This window comes from Vanellus vanellus (genome assembly GCF_965231255.1).
Source record: "Vanellus vanellus genome assembly, contig: HAP1_SCAFFOLD_70, whole genome shotgun sequence".
Taxonomy (NCBI): Eukaryota; Metazoa; Chordata; class Aves; order Charadriiformes; family Charadriidae; genus Vanellus; species Vanellus vanellus.
The window spans coordinates 724,358-745,545 of NW_028128467.1; the positions used below are offsets into that span (position 1 = coordinate 724,358).

Below are 21,188 nucleotides of genomic sequence, written 5' to 3' on the forward strand. Positions count from 1 at the left end.
GTCAAGACGTTTTTCCTAATGTCTAATCTAAACATCCCCCGGTGCAACTCGAGCCCAATTCCTCTTGTCCCATCGCTTGTAACTTGGTAGAAGAGACCAAGCCCCACCTCTCTACAACCGCCTTTCAGGTAGTTGTAGAGAGCAATAAGGTCTCCCCTCAGCCTGCTTTTCTCCAGGCTATAAAAGCCCAGTTCCTTCAGACACTGGCTGAGATCATTGTTGCACATTTGGGCTGAAGCCCCCCAGCTGTGGCACCAGGCAAGCGGTGACTTGCCATAAGGAATCCTGGTACCAAGAGTCCAAGACCCCATGTGTGCTACTGATGGGACAAGAAGAAGAGGTACTCTTGCCCAGCTCTTCTTCAGCTGGGAGAAATACCACTGCTGGAAGTAAGTGTCTCTGCCCACCTGAGGGAGGGAACATGAGAGATTGCATCAGCCTTTTTCACAGGCGGTTGCCCTGGAGCCCCAGGGACACCTCCAGGGAGGCCAGAGGGGACAGAGAGAGTGCCACTGTGGGCTGGTCCTCTGCTGCTGAGCTGGGCTGAGGTGCTGGGCCGGAGGGAGCTCCTGGCAAGCGGGCAGCGCTGCAGAGAGACAGCTCTGCCCAGGAGCAGCTCCTCTGCACAGCGCAGCAGGGCTGAGGGCACTGCCTGCAGGCAGCGAGGGCAGAGCAGGGAGGCAGAGAGAGGTTGAAGGCAGTCTGGAGAGGGAGGATGCTGAGGGCGAGTTGGGGGAGAACTCTTCCCAAAGCAGAGCAGCTGCAGTAGCTGGAGAGATCTCCAAAAGCTGGCACCTCCCACAGCCCATGGGATCTTTCAGGAGGACGCTCACACTTCTCTGCTGTGGAAGAAGAGGACATTCTCTAGATTGGGGCTTCCCTGTTTCACCATCAGAGGCACAGGGCATAACAGCTGCCTTCTCCCAGGAATGGCCAAAGGGCTGTGAAGGTGGGTGTGCAGGCAGGGGTGGGCAGGGCTGTCCTTGCCAGCAGGGTCCCTGCACCTCAGGCGCTGTGTGCCAGGCAGAGACTCTGCCACCTGCCAGGGTCAGCTCTCCACCTGCCCAGAGAGCTCCCACGTAGCTTCTGTGGGGAGAAGCTGTGGGTGGAAGGAGTGACCCCTGGCTAGGCAATGTCCTTCACCTTGAAGAGGGTGCTTTGTGGGTCAGGGCTCTTTACACCTCCAGATGACCTCTGGTCATTCCTGGAGGGACTTTTCAAGATGGAGTTCCCTTAATATGAAGGTAAATTTCTTTTGCTGTTTCTTCTCTTGGTTGGCTGGGTGGGCAGTGGCACATGTCCAAGAGGACTTTCAAATGAAAGATCAAAGGAGGGACCCTGTAGAGATAAGGAGCTTTCCTGAGTCTGTGTCTTTGGTTTCCAGCTCTGGGGGCTACAGACAGCAGCAGCATCCCCTTTCCAGTCTCACCAGGGTCTGTGGGACCTGCCCTTTAGCCCCTGCACACACGCAGAGACTGCAGGGCAGAGCTGGGCACACGGGGGCTGCCATGGGGTCTGCGAGCACTGGCAGGGAAGAGACGTGGGGGCAGGGAAAGAGCTGCTGGCAGGGAGAGCTCCAGGCAGTGGAGATGGGCAGGGAAGGAGGGAGCTGCTCCTGGAAGCCCTGCTGCAGGGGAGATAGGGGCACCTCCAGCCACCCCTGCAGTGCAGATGCCTTCCCTGAGCCACCCAGCACAGCCCTCAGCCCTCACGGCCATGGGCTCTGGGGTGGGAGTCAGCTCTGTGCCCGGCAGAGCAGCAGGAGAGGCGAGGGGCATCCCTCCTGCCACGTGCCCCATTGCTGCTGCCCAGCTGTGGGGCTGAGGGCACCTGCCCTGCATGATCAGTGTCTGGGCGGTGGCGGGCCCAGCAGGGTGAGGGTAATGCTGCCCTGAGTGCCCGGCTGCCTCTCCCCATGCCTCTCCCAGTCAGATCCTCATGGGATTTCTCCGGGTTTCTCCAGGTGTCTCCTTTAAAGTTATCTTTTTATTGCTGTCAGCCTCCCTGGGGATGGGAATTTCAGCTGCAGAGTCCCACACTGACCTTGTTCATCCACTCCTGCCGGTGTGTCCATGGGAACCAGTGTTCCAGCTTTCCTCTGACCTGTGGGGCTGTGGGCAATGCAGGTTGTGTGGGTGGGGAAGGAGTCCATTTTCTCTCAGTGAGATCCCATAAATTGGGTATGTCCTTTGGGTGTCCATGGAAGCTGTGAGCTGCCCTCCAGGATGCCAACCTGTCCCATAGCACCTTTGTGTTATCGGAAAGCCCCACAGAGAAACACAGAGACTCTGTGACTGAGGAAAAGTCGTTGGGTGGGTGAAATGAGCCGTGGGTGTCCTTGGCTAGAGGTGGGCTGCTGAGACCTTGAGAAAGGGTGAGACATTTCATGGTCTGAGATGGATCCTTCTGCTCTCAGCAGTGTCTGATTGCATAATAGAAGAGGGTGATCCCCCTCCATCTCATGATAGTGCAAGATGGAGGGAAAAACCATCTCCCCTGTCTCTGCTCTCTGCCCCAGGCAATCCTCATGTCTCACAGCACTCACTCTGTTCTCCTGGAGTGCAGCAGAAATGCTGAGGGTTTCTGACATCCCAGAAAAATGCTCAGGGGAGGTGGGGGAGCTGTAAAATACCCAAAGCCTCTCCAACTGACTTCTGCCATCTCTGTTCCGTAGCAGTGGGTGTTCAGATGTTGAGAAGCCCATCTGCGTAAGGAGTGGATTCATCAGCCAAAGCAGAACACCAGGACTGGCTCCTGCCACCACCCTCCCTATGAACTCCCTGCTGCAGAGCAGGGCTGACTCCTTGGCAGCCACTGGGCAGAGGCACTGCTCCTCACGGCACAGGCAGCCAACGCCAACCAGAGCTTCAGCAATGGACATGAGGAAGGGAGTGTATGCAGCAGGGACAGAGCCCACCGAAAATGGCTTTGATTTTGCTTACAGAAGTCTGCATTGACTTACTCTGTTTCCCTCCTTGAACAGGTCGCCCTGCCCAGAGGCAGCAAATGTCCAACAGCAGTTCCATCACCTACTTCCTCCTCATGGAGTTCGCAGACACACGGGAGCTGCAGCTCTTGACCTTCGGGCTCTTCCTGGGCATCTACCTGGCTGCCCTCCTGGGAAACGGACTCATCATCACCGCCATTGCCTGCAACCACCGCCTCCACACCCCCATGTACTTCTTCCTCCTCAACCTCTCCCTCCTCGACTTGGGCTCTATCTCCACCACTCTCCCCAAAGCCATGGCCAATTCCCTCTGGGACACCAGGGCCATCTCTTTCTTAGGATGTGCCGCTCAACTCTTTCTTTTTGACTTTTTCATTTCAGCAGAGTTTTATCTTCTCACCATCATGTCCTATGACCGCTATGTTGCCATCTGCCATCCCCTGCACTACGGGACCCTCCTGGGCAGCAGAGCTTGTGTCCGCATGGCAGCAGCTGCCTGGGGCAGTGGGTTTCTCAATTCTCTCCTGCACACGGCCAATACATTTTCACTCCCCCTCTGCCACAGCAATGCCTTGGACCAGTTCTTCTGTGAAATGCCCCATATCCTCAAGCTCTCCTGCACACATTCCTACCTCAGGGAAGTTGGGCTTATTGTAGTTAGTGTCTGTTTAGCATTGGGGTGCTTTCTTTTCATCGTGGTGTCCTATGTGCAGATCTTGAGGGCTGTGCTGAGGATCCCCTCACAGCGGGGACGGCACAAAGCCTTTTCCACATGCCTCCCTCACCTGGTCGTGGTCTCCCTGTTTGTCAGCACTGCCGTGTTTGCCCACCTGAAGCCCCCCTCCATCTCCTCCCCACCTCTGGACCTGGTGGTGGCAGTGTTGTACTCAGTGGTGCCTCCAGCAGTGAACCCCCTCATCTACAGCATGAGGAACCAGGAGCTCAAGGACGCCCTATGGAAATTGGCCCAATGGACACTGTTTCACCGACAATAACCTGCCGCCCCTTCTCCGCACGTTGCCCAGAGTTTATTTTAGGCCACGAGCCTGCTTTTTTATCTTGTGATAATCCCGCTTATTTATATTTTTCTGGGTTTATACTACTTGTCTTGAATCTTGATCCTACTGTGTCTGACCCTTGCACAACTCTGTGCCACATATGGCCTGACAAATAACAGCTCTTAAATAAAATGGGATGTCCCAGATAGAATAGGGAGAAAAGGAAGAAAAAGGAAAAAAAGACATGGGCTGAGATAAATATTGTTTAATAGAATAATAACAGAAAAGATGATGATGATGATGATGATGATAATAAAGTGATGCAACACAAATTGCTGTCACCACCCAATGATCAATTGCCCCGCCTGTCCAGAGAAGCGATGATGGATCCCTGACCCTAGGCTGACTCCCATTTATATACTGAGCATGACATCTATGGGATGGAATATACCTTTGGCCAGCTTGTCTTGTCTGTGCCCCCCCACCTTCTACAGGAAGTTGAAAAAGTCCGTGACTTAGTATAAGCATCATTCAGCAACAACTAAAACAGAGGCGGTGACTCCTTGTTAAAACAACCGGCTCGTAACACATGAATTAATAAACCCCACGGCCTCGCAGTTTGGCTACAGCGCGTGCCCAAATTGGTGCCCCGGGAAGGAGGCACAGGGCATAACAGGGTCCGGGTTTAACGCAGCAAAGATGCTTTTCCCCCAGCACTGCTTTGCTTTTTTCAGGGCTTTGTTTTCCACCCGCTGGAGCAATGCCAGGAACGTTGTCTATAAAATCCCCGGGACTTCACCTGAAATGATGCGGCTCATTATCTAGTACGCCTACACCGGCACAGTACCGGTCACGGCCAACAACGTTGAACGTTTGCTGATAGCGGCCGACCAGTTCAACATCATGGGCATCGTCAGACTGTGCTGCGAGTTCTTAAAGTCCCAGCTGTGCTTGGAGAACTGCGTCGGCCTCTGGAGATTCACCAAGTATTACTACTGTCCTGACCTGCGGGAAGCAGCCCACGCGTTCATCCCCCATCACTTGGAAAGGGTGACCAGGGTATCAAGAGAGTTTCTGGAGCTCTCTGTCAACGAGCTCCAGCGCGTCCTGCAGAAGGAGGATCTCAGTGGGAAAGAAGGGGCCACGTTCAAGGCCATTCTGCAATGGATGGCTCACGACCCGCAGAACAGGAGGCAGCAGGTTGCAGTCTTGCTGGGCGAGGAAGAGTGGAAGGGGGGACACAGGGGATGTATTTAAAAAAAAAAAGTCTAGGTTATTCTTAGTTTACAAAAAAAATAAACTCAGCATTGTTGACAGTTAAGACTTTGCTTGAAACTGTTGAAATCCTACCTAAGCAAGAGTATGAAGGTCGCAAGGTCGGGCATTGGAATAGACTGCCCAGGGAGGTGGTTGAGTCACCATCCCTGGGTGTGTTTAAGGGATGTTTAGATATGGAGTTGGGGGATATGGTGTAGGGGAGAACTTTGTAGAGTAGGGTAGATAGTTGGACTCGATGATCCCAAGGGTCTCTTCCAACCTAGACAATTCTATGATTCTATGATTCTATGAATTTGTAGTTCATATTCATTGTACAAACACATGACTCACCCAAATCCCGTTGCTTCTTAGCACGTGCATGGTTTCAGAAGGCACACACACTGACACTGACTGTACGGAAATGATCAGGTATCTATTTTCTATGAGTGCCCAGGCCACAGTTGTGTGAGGCATTGCACAAGCATCCAAAATCAATGCACTGCTGCAGCAAAGGCCAAGAGGTTCCTGGGCTGTGTTAGGAAAAGCGTTGTCTTCAGCTGGAGGGATGTGATCCTTCTCTTCTCAGCACTGGTGAGGCCACATCTGCAGTGCTGTGTCCAGTGCTCAGCTCCCCAGTGCAAGGAAGCTCTTGAAGGACTTCCAGCAAAGGGCCCCAAAGCTGATTTAAGGGGCTGCAGCATCTTTCCTAGGAAGGAAGGCTGAGAAATCAGCAGTGTTCCCAGAAGCGTCAGCAAGCTTCAGCGTATCAACCAGCACAGCTAGACCTCGTCATTCAAGGCAGGATTCCATGCGCTAGGGCTGTGTCAGCAGCAGCTGTGGTGATTGAGAGAGCAAGAAATGGTCTCCTGGGGCACATCCTGATGCTAACGGTTCATTCCTGACTCCTTCGTCCTCCTCCACAGAGTTCAAGCAGCAACTGTGTGTGTGCCGCGGTTGGGAAGTGTATTGGTTTATGGAAATAAACAGAGGTGGTCGCTGGCCTCTTTGGCTGAACTCTCCGTCCCTGCCCCAAGGTGCTCTCAGAGTCCCTGAGATGTCCCCTGCCTTGGCTGGTCCTGCGGTGTGGGCAGCCGGGCGCCCCAGGGCAAAGCCCGCTGCATCTGCCCCGGCTGGCTGCGGAGAGGAGAGGACAGCGGGGGTGACAGCCCGGGAGGTGACAGCCCAGGGGGTGACAGGAGGGCCAGCAGGCGGTGAGAGGCATCGGGGGTGGCAGGATGGGCCCAGGGCTGTGGGGAGAGCCAGCACTGGCCCAGGGGCTGCCGGGAGGTGACGCTGGCTGGTGAAGAGACTTGAGGGGACAGGAGACCCATCGGGGACAGGTCACAGGACAGCAGGGACAGCAGCGGCCTGGGGTGGCGACAGGCCTTTTGTCACAATGCGCGTGAGGCGTGGCTGGGCGGGGGCGGCGTGCCGTGTCCCCGTGGCCATAGTGACCGGTCAGGCCTGGCAGCGCTGCGTGCCAGAGAGGGAGCAGAGGCCGCGCCGGGCTCAGCCAGGTAAAACGATGAGGAAATGTGGGAGGATATCTTATAAGAACAAACTTGCCAGATGTCTTTGAAAGCTGGTGGAGAGCGCTGAAAGGGACAGAAACAGAACGGAAGGGCAATTTGAGGAAAAAGTGGTTTGGGCGACTTAATGTTGTCTTCAACTTGTTTTACTCCACTGCATTGGAGAACTGGTTTTGTGGCAGTTGCAGAAACTGCTCACCAGCAACATTTTGGATCAAGAGTGTATCTGTGAGGTATAATCTACGCAGGCCCTTGAAAGCCATCTTGCACAGGAGTTTTCTCCCTATCTAAATGACAATTTGGAATCTCTTTTTAATGTGACTTCTTTTCTACACCACAGAAATTGTCATTCAGGTGCTACTGAGCATCATTTCATCATTCATTTCTAACTGTATTTTTTTCCCTGGTACTACGAGTTAACCATATCAGGGCAGTACTGAAGTTTTACGGTAGAACATTTATGGTGAATATATGTAAGCAATGTTCTTAGAGAAGTCTTAAATTCTTTTAAATCTAGTCAAAGGTGTCTGATTCTCAGAGATCATAATGGTTTCGTATTACCCAGTATGATATTTCAGTTTGGTAATCTGCCGTCTTGATAAATTTGAATGTGATTAAAGACTTGGGGATGGGACTTCTCAGAAACAGAAAGGCCTGTAACGTGTTTTCATTCCTTAAACATTAAATTCCCCCCATCCCCGCCCCTCCTGCCAGTCGTTCTGTGACACTCTTACAACAATCTTTTCTTTAAAATGGGTACTCGTGGGTGTTTTCCTCTTCCTTTTTCATGTATTAAAAGTTAAAGAGAATAATATGTACGCTGCAGTAACTGTAACTTTGGGCTCTGCTGGGTGGAAGAGGAGACCAGGGCGTTCCTTCAGAGTGGGTGTCTGCACTGCAGGGGATGGCAGGGAGGGTGCCCAAGTCCCCTCTCCCAAGGTGTTTGTGGGAGCAGGTCCCTCCGACTCCCTGCCCACGTCTGGGCTGCCTGGAGCTGTCCCTGCCGGGAGCTGTTTCTCTGTCCCAACATCTCCTCCCTGCCAGTGCTCACTGACCCCATCCCTCCCGCTGTGTGCTCAGCTCTGCCCTGCAGATCCCTCCTGGCAGCAGGGCACTGCCCAGGGACATCTCTGCGTGCCAAGAGGATAAGAAGAGGCTCAGACAAACGCTAACGAGAACTGAGGTCTCCGTGCCTGCTCCAGAGTGGAGAAAAAAAAATTCCTATCTCCCAATGTCAGGGATGTCACAGTCAGGGGTGAGAAGGTAGAGTTGAGGCTCCTGAAAGAAGGGAACAAGGCCAAGAGCAGTACTTCAGGAGAGCAGGCTTTGGCCTTCTGAGGGACCTGATCAGAAGAATCCCATGGGATAGGGCCCTGCGGAGAAGAGGGGGGCAGAGAGCTCTTTGCTAGTCAAGGATGGACTCTTGCAGCTCCAGAACAGTCCACCCCATCATACAGGAAATGTGTCAACGCTGGCAGGAGCCTGGCAAGGGTGAGAAAGGAGGTCCTGACTAAAATGAAGCATGAAGAGGCTGGCTCTTACAGGGGCCATGAAGCAGCTGCCCGGAGGTGACAGCAAGGACATTACGAGGAAGAAACTTATCTCTATTGACGTCATTGTTTCTAGGAAGGCAAAGCTCCCCTTGAGCCAATGGTTGCAAGGAAGGTGAAGAGCAGAAAGAAGGCTTAGGGGGACCTCCTTGCAGACTGTCAGAACCTAGGAGGAGGTCATAAAATACGGAGATAGGCTCTGCAATTTGGTGCATATTAAGAGGATGAAAGACAAGTGTTGGGTGAAAGAGGGGATGTTCAACCTGGAGATAAGATATTCCCCCAGTGTCAGGGCTCATCCTGAGCCGGGTGGCCATGAGCCCTGCCTGCCCTTCTGTCTGCTATGGTTGGTCCGGTTGCTGTAACAGAGGTGCCCCCAGGATCAGAACTCAGGTGGGCCTCTTCCACCTGCCTCACCCCCTCCCCTCCCCAAGGACGGAATTCCTCTTGGGTGGGGTCTCTGATGCGCTGGATGACCTCAGCCTGCATGCTGGCCAGCATGTCTCCTGAGGGCCAACCAGGCTGCTGCTGTGGAAGTGCCCTCAGAATCATCACCATGCCAGCCATTTCCCCTTGGCCTGCCACTCCCCTTTCCCTCTGCCCCTATCTTGGCTCTGCTGGGAAGAGCGGTTTTGTGATAAACCTCTTGTCCCCAAACTGCTGGGGCCAGCTGCCAGCCAGTCATGCTCCTACAACAGTAGTGGCCCCACAATCAAGATCAGAACTTGTCCCACCTTTGCCTATCTCTCCCCATCCACTCCCTTGACTCCTCATTTCTGCTGGACCCCACCTTCAACATCCAAACCCCGTTACTGGCTTTTCCCTCTCCTCTGCCCCACGGGTTGCCAGAGACAGGGCGGCACATCTTATGTTTAGGCTTTGCAGAGCTCATGCATAATTCTTGTGATAAAGTCAGTGCTGAGATCAGACTCTATGGTGTGGAACAGTTAAAGCAGCAGATTGGCAGTGGTGGCCATTACGTTGGTTTTGCAAGGGGGGGCTTCTGTCTGTGTTAGACAAGGAAAATTTGTTTTCCCTTACGATGCAGGTTCACCTGATGGGTCTTTTCACATTAATCCCTTTCATTGCCCTGCTTGGAAGATGACATTTTCCCACCTTGGGTCAAGACGATGGGCTCTCTCATAGCCACTCAAAGTGACTCTACTCTGGAGTTATTCAGCTTGAGTTTGCCATACATGAAGAGGGTCCGTGCATGATCATGCGTCCGCTAATAATAGGGCCAAGTTTCTCCTATTCCCAATGGCCACTTCAGATGTGGGTTATCCCCAAGAATCTGCTGGCAAGCACTCCAGAACCCCTGGTGCCAGCCCACAGGAACCTGGGCCTTCCGAGTAGACCCTATGGATCTTGTCCTAGACATACTCTTGAATTCCCAGACTGAGGGGAGTGCACTGCATTGGTTGTGACTTCTGTTCGTGGCTATATGTTACTCTGCTGGAAGCTGAGCTGCTGTTCCAGCTTTCTGTAGCTCAGTTTCTAAAACCTTTAGTTCTCTTTCTAAATCTTGTGCTTGTCCAACTTCTAAGTCCAGCTGTTTAATTTGTAACCAGGGTCTATATCTGTTTACCCTGAGATCTTCCTCTCAAATTTTGATTAAGATGATTGTCTTTATTTTGGGAAATTCCTCCTCCTTCAATTTACGGGTGTCTTTTTGCACTTTCTTTACCTCATCATCCATTTCGCTCAGGAGATCCTGTGAATCATACATGCCACACCACAGGGTTCCAATGGCACCGGCTTCCTTTTTCACTTTGCAATGACTAACGTAAACTTGACAGGTTGGAGAAGTGGGATCTGCTACTTTAAGACAGTGGGATCTCCTAGGGCATTGCCCTGGTTCAATCACCTGCTTATTGAGTTTGTAACATCCTTTTCCTCCTTAACGTATATTTTAGCTCAAGCTGCATGGTCTGTTTTATGCTGTGCACTTCCCATACAGCCTTTACACAGGCAAACACTAACAGGAATTTTGCTGCTCCAACCAGCTCAGCAGAAAAGAGTTTTAAATGTGTTTTCCGTAAGCTCCAATTCCAGATTGACTTTCCTTCAGAGGTCCATTGGTTCTGAGCATCCAGAAAGCCACACCAAAGATGCATTGTGGGTCATTTCAGTCACCACCATCACCCACAAACCTTCCACTTTGACTGCAGGGCTTGCCTCTCCATTTACAGACCACGCAATGAAGTTGGGATGAGGCTATTTGTTAGGAGAGCTTCCCAGACAAGATGCTGCTTGAGCCCAGCCAAGGGTGTGTCAGGGACAATTTCTCAAGACAGCGAACCAAATATTAAATGAACATGAAGTTATTTGTGGCTGGAATTCTGTGTGCAGGAGCAAGGACTGCCTTCAGTCCAACAGTGCAGTTCCTTCACCCTTGTCGTGGTTTGGGCCGGCCTGGCCACTGCGACAAACGACAGATGCTCTCCCTCACCTCTCTTTCCAAGGAGAAGAGGGAGAGAGAGAAAGGACTTGTCAGTTTAGATAAGTTAGTCAGTTTGGGGTCACCTGTCCTCTCTGATCCTATCCAAAGGTGCGACCCCTCTACACTTTACCGCTTCCGACCCTCCAACGGGGCATATAACAAAGTGAGCTGCCCTTGGTTGTTATAGCAAAAAGTCTAAGCAAGAGCCTCTCTGCATACCATGCCTTGGCATAAATTATAGATAATCAGGTTTTGTCACTCTGAGAGCCAACAGCTTATGGACAATATGCATTAAATTTCAGAGAGTTCAGTTAGTTCGAGGAGGCTTGGCTGCAAAGTCAAATTACTGAACAGAAAAAGGGTTCTGTTTCACCTCAGACCAGCACAGGTGGGCTGTTCTTTTGGGAGGGTATTAGGAGAATAAAAGAGAAGCACTCGAGATTTCAGGGAATGGAATGAGAAGCAAAGGATGCTGTTGGCCTTCTTTGCCCCTGGCTCCTGTTTTGCCTAATGAAACTGAAGGACCAGCAGAGCCTTTCCCGCAAAGCTGCCACCCAGCCACACCGCCCCTGCCCTCTGTCATTGCACGGGGTTAGTGCACCTCAAGGGCAGGACTTCAGAGTTCTCTTTATCGGACATCATGATATTCCTTTTGGCCCATCCCTCTGGCCTGTCTATGTACCTCTATGTTCCCTCCCTCAACCTCCATGGCCTTTCAATGATTACAGAGTATTATTGGACACGTTGGGACATTGGCTTACCCTGTCATCTCCCTCAGCTGCCACCCTTCCTGTCCCATAGACTGGTAAGGATTGTCTTAGTTAAGGTGACTTGGGAACAATCCACTGCTGGTGGTGTTCCTCCAGATTCCTGCCCCGAGACACAGAGCCCTGGGAGACCTTGCTGGGGCAGACTGAGGCAAAGAGGATGTAGAGAATCTCAGATATAGCTCCACCCGCTCTCTTAAACTCAGCAGTGGCCACACAGTGGCTTTGTTTCTCCTCAAACTGTTCCTGAAGGAGTAAACACTCATTCTGTTGCCCTTGAATTGCCTTTCAGGCTTAGATTGAATTGCGATCTGGACTATAGCTGAGCTTGGAGGAGGCTGTCCTTGAAGACCAGCTGGACTGAGCTCTTCACCATGTCACAGCTCTGTCTGCCACAGGAACAGCTCCAGCTCGTCCTGTCTGTTCCCCTGTCTGAAATCATTACTGCTCGTTTGGGCTGAAGCCCCCCAGCTGTGGCACCAGGCAAGCGGTGACTTGCCATAAGGAATCCTGGTATCAAGAGTCCAAGAACCCGTGTGTGCTACTGCTGGGACAAGAAGACGGGGTGCTCATGCCCAGCACTTCTGCTGGGAGAAATAACACTGCTGAAAGTAAGTGTCTCTGCGCAGCTGAGGGAGGGAACATGAGAGATTGCATCAGCCTTTTTCACAGGCGGCTCCCCTGGAGCCGCAGGGACACCTCCAGGGAGCCCAGAGGGGACAGAGAGAGTGCCACCGTGGGCTGGTCCTCTGCTGCTGAACTGGGCCGGGCTGCTGGGACGGAGGGAGCTCCTGGCAAGCGGGCAGCGCTGCAGAGAGACAGCTCTGCCCAGGAGCAGGGCTGGGGGCACTGCCTGCAAGCACGGAGGGGAGACCTGTGAGGCAGAGAGAGCTTAAAGGCAGTTGGGAGTGGGGTGTGCTGAGAGCTCAATGGGGCAGAAATCTTCACCGCCCTCTGCGTGGTAAGTCTCGGGGTGCCGGGCAATGCAGCTCCAGTTCCTGGAGGGATCTCCTCAAGCTGGTCTATCTGAGAGCTGCTGGGCTCTGTCAGGAGGACTCTCTCAGTTTCAGTGCTGTAGAGGAGGAGGATGTGCTCCAGAGCAGGGCTTCCCTGCTGCCCATTGAGAGGGACAGGGCCCGAGGGCTGCCTTCTGCTGGGGATGCTTGTGGAGGTGTGCGTAGGGGTGTGCAGGCAAGGGTGGCAAAGGGCTGTCCTTGCCAGAAGGGTCCCTGCACCCCGGGGCTGTGTGCTAGGGCAGGGACTCTGCCAGGGTCAGCTCTCCGCCTGCCCGGGGAGCTCCCACGGAGCTTCTGTGGGGAGAAGCAGTGGGTGGAAGGAGTGACTGCCAGCAAGGCAGATGCCTTCTGTTGCTGAGATGGACCTGTGTGGGTCAGGGCTGCTCCAGATCCCCATCACCCCCAGGACATTTGCAGAGGGCCCTTTTGAAGAAGGACATCGAGGCACCTTTCCCCTGAAAGGGAACAAGTCTGTGCTGTGGGATTTCTCCTCTCAGCTGGTGGGTGGGCAGTGGGTGGTGGGAATGGATTTCTCCTTTGTGGAGAAGGCACAGAGACCCCCGTTCTCGATAGCACTTCCCTGAAGCCCTCCTGAGCCCCCGCACACCCAGAGATGCCCCCGGGCAGCGCTGTGCTGCCAGGAGGGGTCTGCAGGGCAGAGCTGAGCACACAGCGGGTGGGATGGGCTCTGGGGCACTGGCAGGGAGGAGACCCGGGGGCAGAGAAGCAGCTCCAGGCAGGGGCAGCTCCTGGCAGCCCAGACACAGGCAGGGACAGAGAGGGAGCTGCTGCCAGAAGTGCCCAGGCAGGGGGAATCCCGGCACCTCCGGCCACCCCCTGAACTTCAGACAACTTCTCCGCAGGAAGCCTCTGCTCTCCTCTCCCACCCACCCCACAGCCACAGGGTCCAGAGCTCGAGATGCCTTCTCAGCAGCTGCACCTCCACTCAAGGAGATGTGTGATTGTCCTACAAGTGATGCACAACATAAAAGCAAGTGCCCTGCAGTGTCGCTGTCTGGAGACACTGTCACTGAGGAGAAGGCTTCACTGCACGCCTGTCTGACTCCCTCTCCTTGCTTCCTTTTTTCAGAGCACAGACGTGTTTCTCCTTGTTTCCCCACCCCTCTGTTGAACTCTGCATCTAAGGAGTTTGGGAGGGGGTGTGGGTCAGCTTCTCTTCTGCCTCTGACTCTGCCTCTGACTCCTGCCCCAGAGGTGCCCTCATGGAAAGTAGGTGTCGAAGCAGTATTTTACCCGATAAGGGAGAGTGTCACTGAGTTTGTGGGGTTGGGAATGAGCTGAGTCATTCCTCATTCAGCTGTGGGAGGCGGATTTCTATGAGGAATGGCATTGGGATTTCCTCAGAGAAGTCTCTCCCAGTTTGTCACTGCCTTTTCCTCCTTGGACAGATCCCCCTGCCCAGAGGCAGCAAATGTTCAACAGCAGCTCCATCACCTACTTCCTCCTCCTGGCATTCGCAGACACACGGGAGCTGCAGCTCTTGACCTTCGGGCTCTTCCTGGGCATCTACCTGGCTGCCCTCCTGGGAAACGGCCTCATCATCACCGCCATCGCCTGCGACCACCGCCTCCACACCCCCATGTACTTCTTCCTCCTCAACCTCTCTCTTCTTGACCTGGGCTCCATCTCCACCACTCTCCCCAAAGCCATGGCCAATTCCCTCTGGAACACCAGGGCCATCTCCTATGCAGGATGTGCTGTCCAGCTCTTTTTCTTACTCTTTTTCATTTCAGCAGAGTTTTCTCTTCTCACTGTCATGGCCTATGACCGCTACGTTGCCATCTGCCATCCCCTGCACTACGGGACCCTCCTGGGCAGCAGAGCTTGTGTCCGCATGGCAGCAGCTGCCTGGGGCAGTGGGTTTCTCTATTCTCTCCTGCACACGGCCAATACATTTTCACTGCCCTTCTGCCAGGGCAATGCCCTGCACCAGTTCTTCTGTGAAATCCCCCACATCCTCAAGCTCTCCTGCACACACTCCTACCTCAGGGAAGTTGGGCTTCTTGTGGTTGGTGTCTGTTTAGCCTTTGGGTGTTTTGTTTTCATTGTGGTGTCCTATGTGCAGATCATGAGGGCTGTGCTGAGGATCCCCTCTGAGCAGGGACGGCACAAAGCCTTTTCCACGTGCCTCCCTCACCTGGCTGTGGTCTCCCTCTTTATCAGTACTGGAGTGTTTGCCCACCTGAAGCCCCCCTCCATCTCCTCCCCATCTCTGGACCTGGTTGTGTCATTTCTGTACTCAGTGCTGCCTCCAGCAATGAACCCCTTCATCTACAGCATGAGGAACCAGGAGCTCAAGGATGCCGTACGGAAACAGACCGAATGGACACTGTTTCACTGACAATAACCTGCTGCCCCTTCCATGCACATTGCCCAAGGCTTATCTTAGGCTGTGAGTCTGCTTTTTTCTCTCGTGATAATCCTGCTTGTAGATAATTTTCTGAGTTTACACTGCTTCTCTTGAGGCTTCATCCTACTGTGTCTGACCCTTGCACAACACAGAGTCAGGTGTGGCCTGACAGATAACAGCTCTTCAATAAAATGGCATCTCCCAAGTGCCGTGCCTGAAGGATGGGCTGTTCCTCCAAAGTTCCTTCCAAGAACATGTTCAAGGAATCAATATTTTAAGGAGTCTCTTCTTGTGTTTTCAAAGTTTCTGGAGCTAAGCTCATGGTATAATTGGTTTCCACTTCACCAAATATTCTGGATTTAAAGGCGCTCTTCTTGGTGCCCAATAGAAGGGGAGACGGTCCATGAGCTCCCATTATCTCCTCAGTCTTCTTCATGTGTGACAGGACTGATGGCATATACTGGACGTTCTGGAAATGTATCTCAGGCGGGAAGAGAGGCGGGATTAGGGACTCGACACTTGACCTTGAGATGGAACGGATGGAGACTCTGAAGGTGAAACACCCTCAAAGGTAAAGTCCACCAATATAAAGCACTGAATCAATGTGTCCACGCACAAGGACGCTGCAGTGCCGAGGGAGTCAGCAGGGCCTCATCAGGCACAGGGAGGGGAGAGTGGGGGGACACAGGAGGTGCCTGAGGGAACCCCAGGGCCAGGACTGCTCTGCTGTCCTGGGGCGTGGGGCTGACTGGGGAGAGAAGGGGGCAAATTCAGTCAGGGCTTGGAATGAGGCACAATATGAATTCCGGAGAGGCAGAGAGTGACCAGCCTCTTTTTCCTCATTCCCTCAGCACAACCATGAGCCCCGGGGCTGATGGGCAGGCTGACCTCCTTTTCTGCCCCCCAGGAGCTGCTGTGCCCTTGGGAGGAGCTGGGGCTGTGCGGTGAGTGCCCAGAGCTCTGCATCAGCCTGCGGCGGGCAGTGCTGTGGGGCCAGCCCAGACTGGGCTGCTGGGCTGGGTTGTCCTGGGGAGAGGGCAGGGGAGGTGGGCAGAGCTGGGGAGGGCTGGGGAGTGCTGGGAAGTGCCTGTGAGCGGACAACGGCAGTGTTAGAGCCCTTTCCAGGGAAGACTGAGGCAAAGAAGTCGTTGAGTACCTCAGCCTTCTCCATGTCCCGGGTGACCATGTCTCCCGGTTCCTTCCTGGGTGCGCCCACGTGTTCCCTAGTCTTCCTTTTGTCACCCACATACCTATAGAAGTCTTTCTTGTTGCCCCTCATGCTCCTGGACTGATTCACCTCTACCTGGGCTTTAGCTTTCCTAACCTGATCCCTGGCTGCTCAGAAAATACCTCCCAGGCTACCTGTCCTTGCTTCCACCTTCTGTAGGCTTCCTTTGTCTCTTTGAGATTGACCAGGAGCTCCTTGGTCATCCACACAGGCCTCCTCCTGTCTTTGCCTGACTTCCTCTTTGACGGCATGTATTGCTCCTGAGCTTGGCAGAGGTAGCGCTTGGATATTAGCCAACTTTCATGGGCCCCTCTTCCTTCCAGGGCTTTGTCCCAATGTAATTCACCAAGCAGATCCCTGAAGAGGCCACAGTCTGCTCTCCTGAAGTCCAGGATAGAGAGCTTACTGTGTGCTCTCCTAGCCACCTTAAAGATCCCAGACTCTGCCACCTCAAGGTCACTGCAGCCAAGGCTGCCCTCGACCATGACATTCCCCATGGGTCCCTCTTTCTTGGTCAGGACAAAGTCCAGCATGGCACCTCTCCTCATTGGCTCTGCTGTCACTTGGAGAAGGATGAAATCATTAATGATTTCCAGAAACCTCCTGGATTGCCTATGCGCTGCTCTGCTTTCCTTCCAACAGCTATCAGGGTGGCTGAAGTTCCCTCTGAGGACCAGGGCTTGTGAATGTGAGCCTACTCCAATCAGTCTATAAAGGGCCTTATCCACTCGGTCTTCTTGGTACCCCCATGTACTTTTTCCTCTTCAACCTCTCTGTTCTTGACCTGGGCTCCATCTCCACCACTCTCCCCAAAGTCATGGCCAATTCCCTCTGGGACACCAGGGTCATCTCTTATTCAGGATATGCTACACGAGCCTTGCTGTTTGTCTTTTACATTTCAGCAGAGTTTTCTTTTCTCACCATCATGGCCTATGACCGCTACGTTGCCATCTGCCAACCCCTGCACTACGGGACCCTCCTGGGCAGCAGAGCTTGTGTCCGCATGGCAGCAGCTGTCTGGGGCAGTGTTTTCCCTATGCTGTGCTGCACACGGCCAATACATTTTCACTGCCCCTCTGCCAGGGCAATGCCCTGCAACAGTTCTTCTGTGAAATCCCCCACATCCTCAAGCTCTCCTGCTCACATTCAGACTACCTCAGGGAAGTTGGGCTTCTGGTGCTTAGTGTCTTACTAGCATTCGGGGCTTTTGCTTTCATTCTCTTTTCCTATGCGCAGATCTTGAGGGCTGTGCTGAGGATCCCCTCTGAGCAGGGACGGCACAAAGCCTTTTCCACGGGCATCCCTCACCTGGTTGTGATCTCCCTGTTTATCATCACTGCCATGTTTGCCTACCTGAAGCCCCCCTCCATTTCCTCCCCATCTCTGGACCTGTTGGTGTCATTTCTGTACTCAGTGGTGACTCCAGCAGTGAACCCCCTCATCTACAGCATGAGGAACCAGGAGCTCAAGGATGCCCTGTGGAAACTGATGACTGGTATCTTGTCAGAAGCAGCAATGAACTGCCCATCTTCTACATATCACACATGATGTAACTCATTACAGGCCCAGATTGTCTTTAATATATTTTTCCTTTCATTTATGTGTTTTTTAGCTTTTCTGGGGTTTGTTAATGCTGTCAATAAAAGTGAAGAATCATCCTTTATCCTATTGCTATGTCAGGGTCTGTCTGTGTTGTGGGAGCCACAGACTTTGTGTAAATAAGAAGCTCTTCTCTCTTTGTTTTTAAAAAACTGAAGTACCCTGCACTGACTTGTTTGTCTGAGATCCTTTCCCTGAGAACTTCTCTGGAGCTGCAGGGGCCTCATCTGTGTGCTGAGGTGGAGGGGGCAGGAGCCACCCGAGCTGGGTCTGCCTCCCAGCCTGACCAGCATGGCCCTGGGCACCACAGCCCCCGGCTCTGCAGAGCTGCACCACCAGCTCGGGGGCTGTGGGACGCCTGGAGAGGGGTGCAGGAACGGCTGGCCAGGCCAGCACGGATGAGCTTTTTCGGGAAAAGGCTCTGAGGGCAGATGGGCTGTGGCAGGAGAAGAGCTGGGCACCATGTGTGTGCAGGGCAGACATGGCAAGAGGAACCCTTTGCTGCGGTGGGGCCAAAGGACCTTCCTGAGGGTGCCCTGGGCCAATTCTCTCATGCAATCCTGGGAAGGACGTTTGGCAGGTGGGGCTGCAAGCTGCCTGGGGCAGAGATCTCATCATCATACCATCTCTGTGGAAATTCTCACTGGCCTCTGTGTCCTTCTGTGGGACCAGTCCCAATGGGGCTGCTCTGTGCTGGGAGAGGGCAGGAGGTGGCCAGATTCAGGGAGGGTGTGGGCTGGCAGGGCTGGCAAGTGCGCTAGAGAAGAGAACCCCAGGGAAGAGCTGAAATGGGGGAGTGTGCAGGGTGGGGGCACACAGCAGTGTCCTGGCACAGCCGGGCTCCTGCGAGAGACATGACAGACCAGACAAGCAGGATCTGGGCTGTGCCTGTGCTCAGTGGATACCCCGGGGAAGTTGTCCCAGCGCCATCATCACAGAATCACAGTATCACAGAATTTCCTAGATTGGAGAAGACCTGTAAGATCACATAGTCCAATCATTAACCTAACACAGACAAGCCCATCACTAAACCATATCCCTCAGCACTATATCTACACGACCCTTAAACACCTGCAGGGATGGGGACTCCACCACTGCCCTGGGTAACGCATTCCAATGCCTGATGACCCTTTCAGTAAAGAAATTATTCTTAATATCCAGTCGAAACTTCCCTTGGCGCAACTTGAAGCCATTTCCTCTTGTTCTAACACCCGTTACCTGACAGAACAGGTGGACCCCCACCTCTCTGCAACCTCCTTTCAGATATGTTTAGAGAGCGATAAGGTCTCCCCTCAGCCTCTTTTTCTCCAGGCTAAAAAACCCCAGTTTCCCCAGCCGCTCCTCATAAGACATGTGCTCCAGACCCCTCACCCGTTTCGTTGCCCTTCTCTGGACACGCTCTGGTGCCTCAATGTCCTTCTTGTGGTGAGGGGGCCGAAAGTGAACACAGTACTCAAGAAGCAGCCTCCCCAGTGCCCAGTACAGGGGGAAAATCACCTCCCTGGTCCTACTGGCTACACTAGTCCTGATACAGGCCACGATGCCGCTGGGGTTCTTGGCCACCTGGGCACACTGCTGTCTCGCTTTCAGCCGCTATCAACCAACAACAGAGGTCCCTCTCTGCTGAGCAGCTTTCCAGACACTCCTCCCCAAGCCTGTAGCGTTGGCGGGGGTTGTTGTGGCCAAAGTGTGAGAGGTGGCATTTGGCCTCATTGAAACTCCTACAGTCTGTCTTGGCCCATGGGTCCATTCTGTCCGAATCCCTCTGCAGAGCCTCCCTACCCTCAGGCAGATCAACACTCCCCCCCTGCTTAGTGTCATCCCCAAACTGACTGAGGGTGCGCTCCATCCCCTCATCCCGATCATTGATAAAGATGTTAAACAGGACTGGCCCCAGCACTGAGCCCTGGGGGACACCACTCCTGACCGCCCGCCAACTGCAATTAACTCCGTTCACCACCACTCTCTGGGCACGGCCTTCCAGACAGCTTTTTACCCAGCAAAGCGTGTGCCCATCCGAGCCATGAGCAGCCAGTTTCTCCAGGAGAATGCTATGGGAAACAGTGTCAAAGGCTTTACTAAAGTCCAGATAGACAACATCCACAGTTTTTCCCTCATCCACTGAGCGCGTGACCACGTTGTAGAAGGAGATCAGGTTAGACAAGCAGGACCTGCCTTTCATAAATGCCTTTGATAATGTGGCACTGAGTTCAAACTCTCTGTAATAGATTTTATCTCACAGTGAGGGACTGCAAAACTAGAAAGGGCTACTGCAAATGTGCCAAGAGAATTAGAAAAAGCCATTAATGAAGAGGCAGACAGTATGACAGCCTTAGAGGAAGAAATCAAATTATTATCAAAAATGGTAATATAGAATGGCTTAGCTCTAGAGCACCTTTTAGAAGTACAGGACAGAGTAGGTGTGTTCTTGAATAACAGCTGCTGGGGTTTTTATGTCAGTCATATATAGCGGCCTTCCAGTATCTGAAGGGGGACTACAGGAAAGCTGGGGAGGGACTTTTCACAAGGGTAAAGAGTACGTTAAAAAAATGTAGGGGTAGGACGAGGGGGGATGTTTTCAAACTGGAAGAGGGGAGATTTAGAATAGATATTTGGAAAAAAAAAATTCACATGAGGGTGTTGAGCCCCTGGCCCGGGTTGCCCAGAGAAGCTGTGGCTGCCCCATCCCTGGAGGTGTTCAAGGCCAGGTTGCATGGGGCTTGGAGCAATCTGATCTAGTGGGACATGTCCTTGCCCAGGGCAGTGGGGGTGGGACTTGGTGATCTTTAATTTCCTTTCCAATCTAAACTATCCTATGAGTCTTAGATTCTACCATTCTACTCACACCACTCAAGCTGCACCGTCTATTTGATGCTGTGCACTTCCCATACTGCCTCTACAGGGGCAAGCACTCACAGAAATTTTCCTGCTCCAACCAGATAAAGCATTTTCATCGTGTTTTCTGTAAGCTCCAATTCCAGATTTACTGCCCTTCAGAGTTCTGTTGGTTCGGAGCATCCAGAGAGCCAGACCAAAAGCTGCATGGTGGGTCATTATGGTCACCACCATCACCCACGAACCTTCCACTTTGACTGCAGAGAGTGCCCCTCAGTCTACAGACCACAGAACAAAGTTGGGATGAGGCTGTTCCTTCAGACGGCTTCCCAGACAAAATGCTGTTTGAGTTGAGCCAAGGTTGCGTCAGGGACAACTCCTCGAGGCAGCCAACCAAATATTAAATGAACACAAGTAATTTGTGGATGGAATTCCGTGTGCAGGAGCAAGGACTGCCTTCAGTCTAACAGTACAGCTTCCTTATTCTTACCGTGGTTTGGGCCACACTGGCCACTGCAGCAAACAACAGATGCTCTCCCCTACCTCTCTCTCTAGGGAGAGGAAGAAGAGAGAGCAAGAGACTTGTGAACTTAACAGGAAGTCAACTACTTTAATGCAATATTAATAATAAAATAAAAAAGAAATAAT

General features: G+C 52.9%; 3 protein-coding genes across 3 annotated transcripts in view; 2 read left to right on the plus strand and 1 right to left on the minus strand.

Moving 5' to 3' along the window:
* The window catches only part of LOC309684386 (olfactory receptor 14C36-like), a gene marked incomplete at both ends in the record, with an annotated part of 283,296 nt that overhangs the window by 207,797 nt on the left and 54,311 nt on the right, over positions 1–21,188 (minus strand). The gene's annotated exons all lie outside the window — the stretch shown is intronic.
* On the plus strand, positions 3,007–3,942 carry LOC309684410 (olfactory receptor 14I1-like; the record flags this gene model as incomplete). The annotated part of the gene is made up of 1 exon (XM_082500333.1): positions 3,007–3,942. The coding sequence occupies one exon, from the start codon at positions 3,007–3,009 to the stop codon at positions 3,940–3,942; it is 936 nt and encodes a 311-aa protein (XP_082356459.1).
* Positions 13,940–17,654, plus strand: LOC309684412 (olfactory receptor 14A16-like; the record flags this gene model as incomplete). The annotated part of the gene is made up of 2 exons (XM_082500334.1): positions 13,940–14,833; positions 17,583–17,654. 2 exons carry the CDS (start codon positions 13,940–13,942, stop codon positions 17,652–17,654), a joined length of 966 nt encoding a protein of 321 aa, XP_082356460.1.